At 40.9% G+C, this 13,185-nt stretch overlaps 1 protein-coding gene across 3 annotated transcripts in view; it reads right to left on the reverse strand.

Moving 5' to 3' along the window:
* Window positions 1-249: 249 nt before the first annotated feature.
* Window positions 250-13,185, reverse strand: part of ARHGAP6 (Rho GTPase activating protein 6) — a 343,056-nt gene continuing 330,120 nt past the window's right edge. For all 3 annotated transcript variants that reach the window (XM_075428390.1, XM_075428397.1, XM_075428408.1), the window contains exons 10-13: window positions 11,643-11,740; window positions 5,234-5,496; window positions 3,586-3,666; window positions 250-2,613 (exon numbers count right to left, since the gene is read on the reverse strand). In XM_075428390.1, coding sequence (XP_075284505.1) covers window positions 1,904-2,613; window positions 3,586-3,666; window positions 5,234-5,496; window positions 11,643-11,740 — 1,152 coding nt within the window. In that variant the 3' untranslated portion in view covers window positions 250-1,903. The remainder of the gene's footprint in view (window positions 2,614-3,585; window positions 3,667-5,233; window positions 5,497-11,642; window positions 11,741-13,185) is intronic.

A 13,185-nucleotide genomic window follows, 5' to 3' on the forward strand; every position in this document is an offset into this window, starting at 1 on the left:
ATTCCACTATCTTTTTTTTCATTTGGGGTGGGGTTTTTTTGGTAATAAATTGACACAGAGCTGCTGCGACAAGCTGCATGCAAGAACCTTTTCCTATCAAGTCTCATATCAAGACGGTATTTGGCAAAGCCTTGCAACCCCCCGAAGAAGAGAGCTGGGATTTATTCTGAATGCAGTACTCACAAGCAGAGCTGGCCAGCCTGACCATGCTGCAACAGCCAAAGGCCAAACCCTGCCCCTTTCCCTGTGTGTTGGTGCTTTGATCTTACAACTTTTCTCAGAATTGGAGATGTGATGGGCAGACTCTTTACATGATGGATTTTAAGCCTAAAACTCAAGTAAAACCTTGGATCTTGTATATTTCAGTCATATCTGAAAGTGGTCCTTAAGCTCCTAAGCTTTTTAGATGTTTCTGACAGAGATACTCAAGAATGTAACAAACACATCAATTTTCACATAAACCTCACTTCAAAAAAGGAGCAAAAAAATATGCTCATTATTTTGCTTAGCTTTTTATTCCACCATTATGGCACAAGATAGAACTTAAAGACAACATCACTGAATGAGTCTTCAACTTCATTAAAATTAAGACTAATATGTTTTATAAAATTCTTTTGATATGATACACTTTCCCTTATCAAGTGATAAAAAGAATTTTCTCTAGAATACTGAAGTACATTGCCACCTGCTGGCCATAAACATTTTCGCAATTTAAAAACACCAGAATGTGTACAAAACAGCAACATTTAACAATGCGACATACAGTTACTGAAGAAGTACTATTAACCCAAATTTTGGCACAATATTTATCGAAATGCAGCTGTGAACTTCTCCAAACGTCATGTCCATTTCTGAAACTCTGTGTGATTCCCTTTCGTATGTCTGTTTGCATTTTTTTTCTAACTTCCCTACTTCCCTAATGCTGAAGCTTTGTTATTTCAAAGGAAAAGCCATATTCTTTCTCAGTTGTTACACACCTCAATTTATTAGGTTTGGTTTTCTAAAATTTGGATTCCAGTTTATTGTTTTAGAACAATACATAAAATCATACATTTATAAATATATATATTATATCCTGTATACATAACATTGGTTTTCCTCCAGAATGGGAGGACAGACCTTTGCACTACATCCTTAGTTGGTTTAGGTATGGCCTTGCTCTTAGTTGATTCTCTGCGCTGCTTCCTACCAGAATCTAAAAAAATATCTCTACAATCTTGTATCAAATTTTAATTTCGTTTGCAAATATATTTATAAGAAAAAAATATTTGGTTATTTTCCCCTCTAAGCTTACTATTACCCTCATAAAATATATGGCTTTTCATGTTCCACTCTATTTTAGTGTTTTTCGATAGGCAGTGAAAAGAAGGACAACTTCCCCCTTTAACAGTTTGGGTTTTTATATATAAGCACAGAAACCAGCTTGTGCACTTTCTATAGAATTCCAATGCATATCACGGTAATGTAAGTGCAGTGATTTAAAAAAAAAGTAGCAGTCATGATTGATGGACATCTGTATATGAAAACATAATATATGATTATCATACAATACCCATTACAGAATATACAATCATGAAAACTGCAGATATATAAATATATTTTAAGCAACATCAAAGCAACAGTTTTATCTTATACACAGCGTATGCATACTGAGTTATGGGACTAAAATTTTCACCTTCTTTTTTCCTCAGAAGTTTGCTGAAAAACAGGAACGTACTGTATTTGTAAATGGACTGCTTGACAGTGCTGTTAAGAAATTAAAGTGAACAAAGTTTAAAAAAAGTATATGCAATTCAGTCGGTATAAAACAAACCAGCCCCCCCCTCCCCCTCTTTTCCAATGTCACCGTTGTTTTCCTGTGAGGCAGAGGCATAGGCATGGGCGGCAGTTCTGCAGAGTCCGATCATACCAGGGTTTCTGGGAGGGCGTCGGGGTTATCAGCTGATAACAGCTCCCAGATTTGCCACTTCTCCCTTTGCCAATCATGCCAGTCCGCCTCCGAAACGGTTTTACTGTTCTGACTGTGTGGCGGTGCCGTGGAAAAGATGTGACCCGCTTGGGCGCGTGGGGCCGGCCGCTCCGGCCGGGAGGTGGCCTGCTCGGGGGCTTTGGCTGGTGGTCCCCCAGCTGCCCCGCTCCCTGAGCCTTTTTCATGGCGTTGAAGTCTCCACAAAGAGTGCAACGCTGAAGAAACGCTCGACCGCTGCGGCAACGCAGAGCTCGGTTTTGCTGGGCCTGGGTAGGGGGGCGGTGGTCGCTCTTTTCTGGAGGAGGGCTTGGCTGCGCTTTGCAAACACCCCGCGTTTGAGTCACGCTCACTGAGGTCCTCCACACTGCTTAAAGTCAAGTGCCGCTCCGACCTGGAGTGTGACAGGTCCGAACTCCTACCGCCGACTGCGATTTGCGGGCTACTGCACACCAGAGATGAGCTGGGATGGAGCTGGCACTCGGGAATGGCAGCAGTCGTCTGGCTCCTTCGCATGACCTGCCTGCCGGTGTCCAGTTCGGAGGAGCTGCCCTGCCACCGCGGAGAACACGTGGAGAGGTTCCCCTGGGAAAGAGAGCACTGTCCGGGTCGCAGCAAGCTGCTTTCGTAAATGTTCCCATAAGAACCTGGGGGCCAGAGTCAGAGAGACAACATCAGTCTGCGTCATCATTTATGTAGCGTTTCGCAAGCTATTGCTTTTCCCCTGCACCGCGCTGTGGAAGAGGGATGGGGGCTTCTATCATCAGGCTGCACAACCGAAGGTGTGTCAGCCTCACCGCCTGGGGACACGGAGCAGCAGCCCTACGTCCATCTGAACCACGTCGAACATATTACCTGGTGACTCTAATACTTTGCTCTGACACAAAGCCTTGCGGCACTTCACATCTTTCAAATGCTTGAAAAGTGGGGGGGGGGGAGTGTTTTAGCCTCACAGTTCCTCTGTGAGGTGGGTGCAGATGGGAGGAAAACAAAGGCAGGACAGGTGAGGGACACCGGCTGGTGGCAGGGTCTGCACCCAGGGCTGCCAGCCTCACAGCCCGTGCCTGTGCCACTGCGGCAGCCGCTCTCACATCCCCCACCGGCCGTCCACCTTCCGATGACTTTCAGAAGAATATAAAACTATATTTTGAAGTAATTTGAAAATGACTTCACAAACTGAAGCACAGGAAGTTCCGTCTGAACATGAGGAAGAACTTCTTCCCTCTGAGGGTGACAGAGCCCTTGAACAGGCTGCCCAGGGAGGTTGTGGAGTCTCCTTCTCTGGAGATATTCAAGACCCGCCTGGACAAGGTCCTGTGCAGCCTGCTGTAGGTGACCCTGCTTCGGCAGGGGGGTTGGACTAGATGACCCACAGAGGTCCCTTCCAACCCCTACCATTCTGCGATTCTGTGACTTTTTAAATTATATTGTGACATTCTGAAATGTCGCCACATTTGTATACTCACTGCGCTTCTCTGTATTTTATCAAACAGTCACCTTTCAAAAGTCCAACTCTGGACAACGTGAATTCTCCTACTGATTTCACCACGATTTCTCAAAACCAAGAAATTGTTGATGTCCTTGATAGATTTGGGCTTAGAACTTGAGAAATAACTGACCTGTCATTGCTGGATCTTTGCAGCCACTTTTCAGCGTTGAATGCCAGGTGCCCCAGATATCAAAATGATCTTCGGAAACATCTGAACAGCAGTAAAAGCAGGAAGAAGATGATGAATCGATCCTCTTAAAGCCGTTATTCACAAACACACAAATGGAATGGTAAGACCTTACCTAAGGTATCAGACTCGTCAACATATACTAGCACCTGACTCACCGCGCACCTAACACAAACCAATCTCAAATGTATTTGTTCACAGTTTCTTGCTGTTCCAGGCTCAGATCCTGTAATGGATTCGGTAAGCTCTGTATGGGCAGGATGCCCGAGTGTGCTGAGAGAGTGGGATTTCCCTTAAGTCCTCTGCCTTACTAAAGTCAGTCAGAGAATTTGCACAAGAACAGGAGGATTTGGTCAACAGCAGGTTGCCATGTGCTTTTTACAGGAAAGGGCAGCGCTCCCTCAGGCAGCCCCAGCCCCAGGGTCACTGTAAGGCACGCTCCATCAGCCTGCAGCATGCTTGGGTCTAACAAGGAAGTGCTGTCACAAAATAATGGCTTAATGAATGGCCCACATTAGGCATTGTACTGGATTATAACTGTTTCGTGCCTTCTTCTGATTCCATCTGGGAGCAAAGGAATTCCCTAATTCGTCATGGTCCAGTATCATTGTGATGCATATTGAAGTCCAAAAGATGGATAATGTGATAAAACTTCATGCAATTTCCTGTTTATAACTTACGAGAAATCTGACCAAATTCTGAAACCTATTCAGAGATTGAGATGCTGAATACAGAAGACAAATGCCCACTGGCATTTATAAAGCATATAATCGAGATAATAGTCTAAATCCCATTAATTCCAAAGGGAATTAAGTGCCTAACCAGTATCTCTGAAATAAAATGGTTTTAAAATTACCACCAGTTACCTGCATCCCTAAGCACTGAAAGTCCTTAAAATTTGGCTACCCCTAAACATGCATTTCATGAACGTAAATTAAAAAAAAAAAATTTAATTGAGAAGTATCTTGAAGTGCTGGTGAGCTATCAGTTTAAACCACAGTTCTTTACAGAAGAAATAATTCAAGTGTGCCCTCCCTAGATAGCTATGGAAATTATGGATCCCTGCACTAATATTGCTAGGTGTGTAATTGGTAGCAGATGTAAAGCTGTGCAGCTCAGCTGTGCTCTCCAGTGAGATGGAGCTGAGGCCATTCTTTTCAACTGGAGAAAATTTGTAGCTTGATGTCTTAAAGTCTCACATTTTTCCAAAGTCGGGACTGTAACCTTGCAGGTATTACACAGTCCTAAGGGGCGGGACTAGAAAACAGAACCTTTGCCATGCTGTCACAGACAGGCTGAAAATCAGGACACACATACAGTTCTATTTTCCTGAATAAGAGCTCAAAGTTTTGGGAAATGCCATACCAAGCACATCCCCGGCAGCTGGCTGAGCTAACGAGTAACACTGAGCACAGACTCTTTGGGCTCCACACAAAAAAAAGGATGTTGGTCAGTCATCTCTTGTCAGGTTATTAACACTATTGCTCCTCAAATCCTGGTAGCTGATAATACAAAAATGACACTTTTCAACTACTTCAGAAACTCCCACCAGTCACTGAGGAGGAGGAACAGGAGCAGGAGGGGCTCCTACCTTTTCCAGCCTGCGATGCAGAAGAATTCTCCTTTGTCTTAGGCTGCAAATGTCCAACCAGCGTGTACTGTTCAGGTACCTTGTACAGCTTATCTGGGCTGCGGGCAACTTCTTCTTGCATTGCCATCAGCGAGCGCTCAGACAGTACCGGGGAGTTGTTGTCGTAAGGGGAGACATCTCCGCTTGAAGCTTTGTTGGAGTCTGTGGAAGAATGTCTTCCTCCTGTGGAGTAGGAACCTTCTGACTGCAGCATCTCAGGGCTCCTGCGAAATTTTGATACAAGAAGTACCGTTAATAAAAAATGCTTCATATTCACAGCTGCAGGTGCAGTCTGACATCATACAAATAAAATCAAATACAGGCATATGATCACAACTGCTGAAATGAAAACACTGCAGAAGCAGTACAGAGGCGAATTGTCCATGAGTAAAATTTGCGGCATGAAGTGGCCAGCAGAGGCCACTAAAAATCAAAAGATGTTGCTGTCAAGAAAGAAAACAACAAAAAATGCACCACCATACAGTTCACCATGGGAAATTAAATCGTGAATCAATTCTTTATGTTACCTTGACAGTTTAGCTTGGTGCAACAGTATATCTGAGGGCATGACAGGGAAGACTAGTTTGATGCTAAGCAGTACGCTAACACCACTTCTTCCGTTCTGAAGTACTACACAGTCAGAGAAATCAAAACCTTAGCTCTCCTCTCATGCTGTTAGAAGGATCTTCTAGAGACATCAGAAGGTAAATGTTCTCCAGAGGACAAGCAGATGTCTCTACCATACAGCTGACGGGGGCAGCAAACAACTGGCTCTGCTGTCAACTTCTACAGTTTCTTTTACCCTTCCACCTTTATATCACCAACAGCATGGCCTGCATTTAACCTTGGCAAAAGAAAGGCAAACAAAACCCCCACCAAAGTTCAGCCAAGGCTCAGAAAGACAACTCTCATTTTGGAAATGCATTGGGAACATTGAGGGAGATTTCTTGAGCTGTTACTGTTTACTACATGGGTGGGAGGCAGTCTGTGGGTCACTGAACCTCTCAAACAATATGTAGAAACACTCTGTAAGCAAATATAATTATTTTCCTATTGGTCCTCCCTAATTTATATTTCTGTTACTCATTTTTCATTTCTTTGCACCTTGATCTTTGTTCCTTAGATGCTTATCTTTTGCTTCTCTTGAGTCAAACACGTCTCTCGGTGACCTCAGTTACTGCTTTAATTGACTGTTATATGACAGAGGCTCATTCTTGTAAATGCGTACTGAAAATTGTCAGCCCTTCACAGAGTCAAATCCAAAGAGAGCTTGAACTGAGTGAGCAGCCAAAGCACGTTATCTGTTATGGAACAGTAACTCTCTTTGCAGACAAATGAAATGAAACTGAAGAAAGAAAATAAAGAAAACACACAGTGGTAAGACAGGCTAGCCACAGCACACTAAATACTAATACAGAAATAATGACAAACCTTAACACCCCTTTCAAGCTGTTGGGTTTTTTTTTCCTGGCCAATCTACATATTGCATGTCCCAAAACATAAAATATATACCCTTAACATCATGATTATTCTTTTATTCAATATTCCATTTTTTCCCCAGTATAAAAGCAACCATAAAGCGTTGGGAATGAATTAACTAAGTTTACTCCTCGGTAGCTCCCAGCAAGAAATCCATCACTGAACTCATCCTAAACCTTAACTGGGGCCATCTCAAAAAAACCAGAGCTGCCATTTAACAAAGTAGCACTGTCCCAGGCTTCCCAGTGTGGCTGGTATGGTAATGTTGGGGAGTCACTTTAAAAAAAAAAAAAAAAAAAAGGTAAACCACGCCTCAGTTATGTAACTTCCCATCTCAACTTCTCATCTGAAGATGAGTCCAACATAAATTAATCTATGAAAGGGTGGCTGCTTACACACTGAAGAATTATTGTCTTGTAACTATGTACAATTCTATCACAAATCTTTTTTCTCTTTTTTCATCCCTTACTCCTTTCTTTCTGCCCTCCTAAGTTCTAAAACAGCTTGTGCAGTGAGTGTGAGTTAAGACGAGATTTAAGCAACGTCTTGGAAATTTCAGAAGAACCAGAAAGACCTGAGAGAAAAGTGAGAAATGTTGGTATCTGTACGTTTCCTATGACCAAATGTCTTTCTCTCCAGCCTTCTCAACTGAACGTCATCTAAACCTCACCCTGTCAGCATACAGACATCCTTAGCACTAACGGTGACACCAGTAAGGCTTATTGCATGTAAATCTTTGCAGGATCAAAACCTAACTATGTTGCACATGGCAGAGAGAGGTATACCACCACTTGGTCATGGCAAGGTAACACAAGGAACAGGGAAATGGGAAATGGAAATGGAAGAACGTGGGAACATAAACTCAAGCTTTGTGAAACACCAATTTCATGTCTTACCTTGAAGGATCTGTTATAATCTACCTCTTCTCAAGACAGAGCTCCTGATAAAAATGTACTTGAACACAAACTGTTAGGTCTTTGGAAAGATCCAAATGTTCAAGTTTCTAAAATAATTCACAGTTTCTGCTAGTAAGCCTGTGCAATTATATATATGTATCACTTTCAAATTTATTTAGAAAAAAATAAGTTTTAAAATTCAAAGAAAATGCCTGTGGACTCTGTCAATCTTACTACAAGAAACCATCAAAATGGATTGAATACTCTGAAGTCGGAAATTGATCTCAATTTTGCAGCTTTACCGTGCTCTTCACAAACAAAATGAAACACAACTTGCAAAAGACTTTGGCTTGCGTGTTTCCAAATAAAGAATGAATTCTCACATATTCCTTAAAACTTTTGCATCTGTTTGCTTTATTGTTTGAGTTCAGTAGCAAACAGATGTTTACTAAAATTCAAAATTCATCTTCCCCTGGATAGCGCTGAGATTCTCTACCCACACACTGGGGAAAAACTAAATTAGCAGGCAAACGTAAATATTGCGCGTGATACTCGCTGACCTACATGTAGTCTATGAATAAGGGCAGATTATGGTCTCCACAAAGAATAACAGAAGATTATGTACTATCAGATGTGAGAAATCGGAAGGCAAGTAAAGTCTTTTCTAGTGGTTTTGAACTATGTTAAGGAAAAGATTTAAAAAGTGGTTACATATAAACCGAACGATTTGAAATCTGCAGAAGGAACCTATGCCACATGTGTTCAAAAATACAATTTCAGATTCCAAAACAAAAATCAACCACTCTGTGAAGGAGTCTTGGGCTTTCCTTTTTAACTGGCATCCTTCTGAACTGATGTTATCCACCAGAGTCTACTTGTATGGGTGAACTGGAAAAAAGTTAATAATAATTACTTCTACTTGGATATTTCTACTCTTCTATTGGCATCAAGGTCATCAAAACTGGAAATCCCTTTCTGGTTTTGGCAGAAATAGTTTTATGTTATAGCCTAAATCTTCTGAGTGGGAAAACAATTATGTCTTACAAGAGGCAAATCATAGGGAGTGTGATGGCTTGGCAGCGTGCAGTAGTAATTTCCACACTTATTTGAGCAACACAGGTGCCACCAAGAAAACAGATTATTATGGGAATATGATGTGGTGGCTACTGTAACAGGGTAGAGGACTCAGTGATTCAGGGAGCTGCTGCAGCTTTGAAAACTGCATTTACGCATACTGTATGGCCTATTGCGTGGCTTCATCTTTTTGCCACAGGTTAGGATGGATTAAAACCCATCATCGCCATCCAAAAACATTCAAAAACTCTGTAACTTTGAAACTCATTTAATCTAAAAGGACTACTAACCATGATAAGCAATAAATAGTCATAAGAAACAGATTTTATTTTTGTGTTAGTTTAAAGATGTTTCATCTTACAGCTGGAAACCCCAAATTCCATTGTCATCAAGCCAACATACAAAAAAGTTGGGAAGTCATCCACAAAAGCACACTTCATAATTGCTGCCAAAGGTAATTAGTGCTTTACCATGAACAATTCCCATAAACTCCCTGACACACCATTCACGATGCTCAGCTCTTAAGAGAACTGAAAGACAATGAACATCTGTCCTCCACTAGGGAGGAAAAGAGATTGTGTTTCCTCTGTTAGATCAGAGCCAAGAAAGCAATTTGTAATTACATCAAAAGCAGAGATGTGAGGGCAAGCAGAAGCAGGACCTTCACAGCAATTAATACGACACTAAAGTCTTGAAGTTGATTCCATACTCTATGCTATGCAGCCAACTAGCTTTTCCGATGAAGACTGTCTCCAGAATATGTAAAGTTTTCTTTTCCATGCCTCCAACTTTGGATCTTGAGAACGTGACCAGGAAATTTCCAAGAGTAGTAAGCACGTATTTTGAAGGCTCACTTTCATCAAATCAAGGCAAACACCTCCTTGCTGTCTGCTGCCTCGTATTTCTTACAGGAAAAATAACCAACAAATATGTAGCCTCAAAACTGAGATTATGTTCTGAAATAGATTAATCTCTTAAGAGCATCACACTCCTTGCAGTAACACTAAGCAACATTCCCTCTAATTGCCTGGAATATCTTAACCACGAAGTTGCAATCACAGTGAAAACATATCTCATTAACATTAAGAATAAACCACTGACATGATAGCAGAGTAGAAGAAAAATGATATATAGTAAGTTTTTCCTATGTCAGTGATACTTTATCTGCCCATTACTGAAAATAAAATAAATTTGTACTAGTGTAGCTATATGTTCCTATTTGGTTTTGTAACCTTTTCTTACAAAATCCCATTTGTCAGTTGTGACAGCTTTGCACAAAACACGCATTTTTTTCCGTAGGTGTGCACGCTGGCTGAAAAGTAAGGAAACTCAAGGAAAGGTCAATTAACTTAAAGGAAATGTGATCTAACAATAATCTGTGACATCCACAATGATTTGCGACAACTTCATGCTCAATTGATACGTGTAGCCACATGTGAGATACAATTTTATGTTTTTATATTATATAGATGGTGAAATCCAGCATAAAGGTTTTTATTAGCTTGAGTTAGAAATAATACAATCATTCCAAACTGAAGGCTTAAAGAAATAAGTCTCTACAGACTTTACTATATGTCATGTGGCTTGCAGTGTCTCTCCTAATTGTGGTCTTGGCTCATGGCAAATGTGAAACAAGTGTAAAAGACAGCTAACGTACCTCTAATTATCCTGCATTTATTGTGATCTAAATATATACATGGTTACTTGTCCATCAGACATAAACTAACTGAAACTATTTCATGTCTGTGGTACACTAAGAAAACACACAGAGACAATTACCACAAATCAGATGATCTGTGATCATTTGCTACTGCATGTTACGCATTCACGTGGTTAAGTCAACAAACTAATAAAATCCTTCACAACACATGGTATATTCTGCACGTGTTTTTGTTTTTAATTTTTATAATTAAAGAAAGCTTTTTTCTCCATGTGTTAATTATACTATTTCTTTTATACCTCTTCCTTTAAAGCCAGGCACACTATTACATTACCTCCAACTACACAATATTCAGAGGGAGAAAAAAAACATCAGAGGTAACTGACTGTACAAATTCATTATATTCTGGACACACTAGGCACTTTCCACACACACAGGAAGACAAAGTCCAATCTGTCCCAGAGAGTTTAGAGTCCAGGAAACCTCTTAAAAATTACTTAAATCAAGCTTGTCAAATTTTGTGATTTTTGGGTCTGACATACTGAGATTCACCAGAATAAAGGCAATGACTGTGTGTCCCATGAGAAAGCCGGAATCCTGTTAATCCAAATGTACAAACTCCTAGCGTTAAGGCACACAGGTGTAGGTATATATACACCATACACAAAGTTGGAGTTTGTTACGTATCATAACTGCAATAGTGACCAGTGTGATTCTTTTTTCCACTTCCTATCTTTCACAAAGCATACAATTAAATAATTTCCAAAAAGTCTCCATAAACCTGCCGCTGTGGCAGTTGACTTGTTTACAATGTCCTATGTGTACACAGTAGGAAAAGAACAACAAACTGGCCAAAGGGCTAGCCATGACTGTGTTAAGGCACTCTAGAGTGTGTTTCAAGGACAGTGTAACACACGCCTCCAGTAACTGAAGACTACAACAAACCCAAGACACGAACCAGCAGATCACCAGAATACATCCTGTCAGATAATAGTGCACTGAATATTTTTATGTACATGTCATTCTGTTCTCTGCAGCAGAATGCAATCTTTCCTCTGAATCGGGAAACGAGATTTGTCTTTAGAAAACACTGTACAAGAGTCGTAATTTCTTTGGCAGAGTCTGTGTGATGGGGAGGATATTTCTACTCCGCTGTAGACAGTGCAGAAGAGCTGTGGAAAGCTAGAACCTTTCGAACACTTCCAGTGGGAGATAGAAATCCCCAGCAGAAACACAGATGATGAAAAAACAGATTACTCACGATGACTGGGAAGCTTTCCTCCTCAACAAATAGTCCACAACATCTGGGTCAGTTTCTAATAGGCTAATGAGCACTTCATTCTGTAGGTCAGGGGAAACCTAATAAGAAAACAAAACATACTTAGTTGGAGATTAATATCCTTTCACACGCATTAATTTTGGTACTATGCTTAATCTAAAGGCCAAGTACATTTATGGAGAGCATATAATACAAGTATTCAGAAGCTTCCTCTTAAAAGAGAAATTTCATGCAACAACAGGTGAAGTAGGACTGAAGATCACTGTACAACGTCAAATGCCGATCACTGTTGAATAAAAACCCATTGGTATCCAGCTGGGTATTATATCTGATAACAACAGTGGCATTACTTGTGTACCGCAGTCTCAAAAACTCCAGTTTCAGGTCCTCACGCAACATCCCAATTCAAAGATCTGGGGACATTTACAAATTTCCATTCCAAGCAACTGTACCTCTCTTCTTTTAGAAACAATGTGAAATGTAATTACACAGGAAGAAGAATGTTTCTGCACATATTCTGTGGCATTTGACTTATTTATGTCCTTCTCATACAGAAATTTCATGGTAACTGTTCTATCTATGAAGTTTTCAATTGCTTTGTTTCAGTGAGAACTGTCAAAAGTCAACATTTTTCTAAATGAAGCATTATAATCATTTAATGTTTATGTATCCACAGGGCCAAATCCTGGGATCTAGAAGCATTTAAATTCCTGCTTATGCTCAGTCAGAACCGGAGTAATTACAGAGTTCATCTGTCCATAAGTCAGGTTTACAAGTGGGTCCTCTTGATCTCCAGCCACTCTGGACTTCAGACAGGAGCACCAGGCTCAGCCAGAATTTGTGTCATCTTCTCTGGAGTCTGGCCTTCTGATTTGCTAACTCTCTCTAGTGCACTTCATACGAAGACAAACCTGCAAATCACTCGATAGCTTCAGCTGCTGCAGGATGCAGCAACATCTCCCGGGCAGGTAGCAGGAATGGCACTCCAACACCTGCCCAAGTAAACTTCGTGCTTCCAAATGCACTTTACGTGAGTCTTACCAATCCATAAGTGAGTTTGTCTGCATCACAGCAGAACATTCAACTCAACCTTCAAAGCACGTAAATAGATGAAACCATCCGGGAAACTTGAACTAACAGCCCAGGTTCACTCATGACAGATGGGAGCTGGAGGCAAGACAATCTCAGCAAGGGGTCATCAACCATGCAATATGCTTCTGGATGTAATTTGTCAGAGCCTGAATCTCTTGACTTTCAGGTCACACTGCATGGGCCACTTGTTCTCCCTAATATTTCCTGGGAAACAGGAATAGAATTACTAATAGATTCCTCAGGGGAACACCTCAGTTTGGGAGTTATTTAAGGAGTCAGATTACAGAAGAGGCATATTTCTTTAAAAAATGAAATAATTTCAAAATTACCAGGGAAGTGGTTGAGTCATCATCCCTGCAGGTGTTAAAAAATGTGTAGATGTCGCACTTTGGGACATGGTTTAGTAGGCACTGTGGTGTTGGGGTGATGGCTG

The sequence above is a fragment of the Opisthocomus hoazin genome, chromosome 1, assembly GCF_030867145.1.
Source record: "Opisthocomus hoazin isolate bOpiHoa1 chromosome 1, bOpiHoa1.hap1, whole genome shotgun sequence".
NCBI lineage: Eukaryota > Metazoa > Chordata > Aves > Opisthocomiformes > Opisthocomidae > Opisthocomus > Opisthocomus hoazin.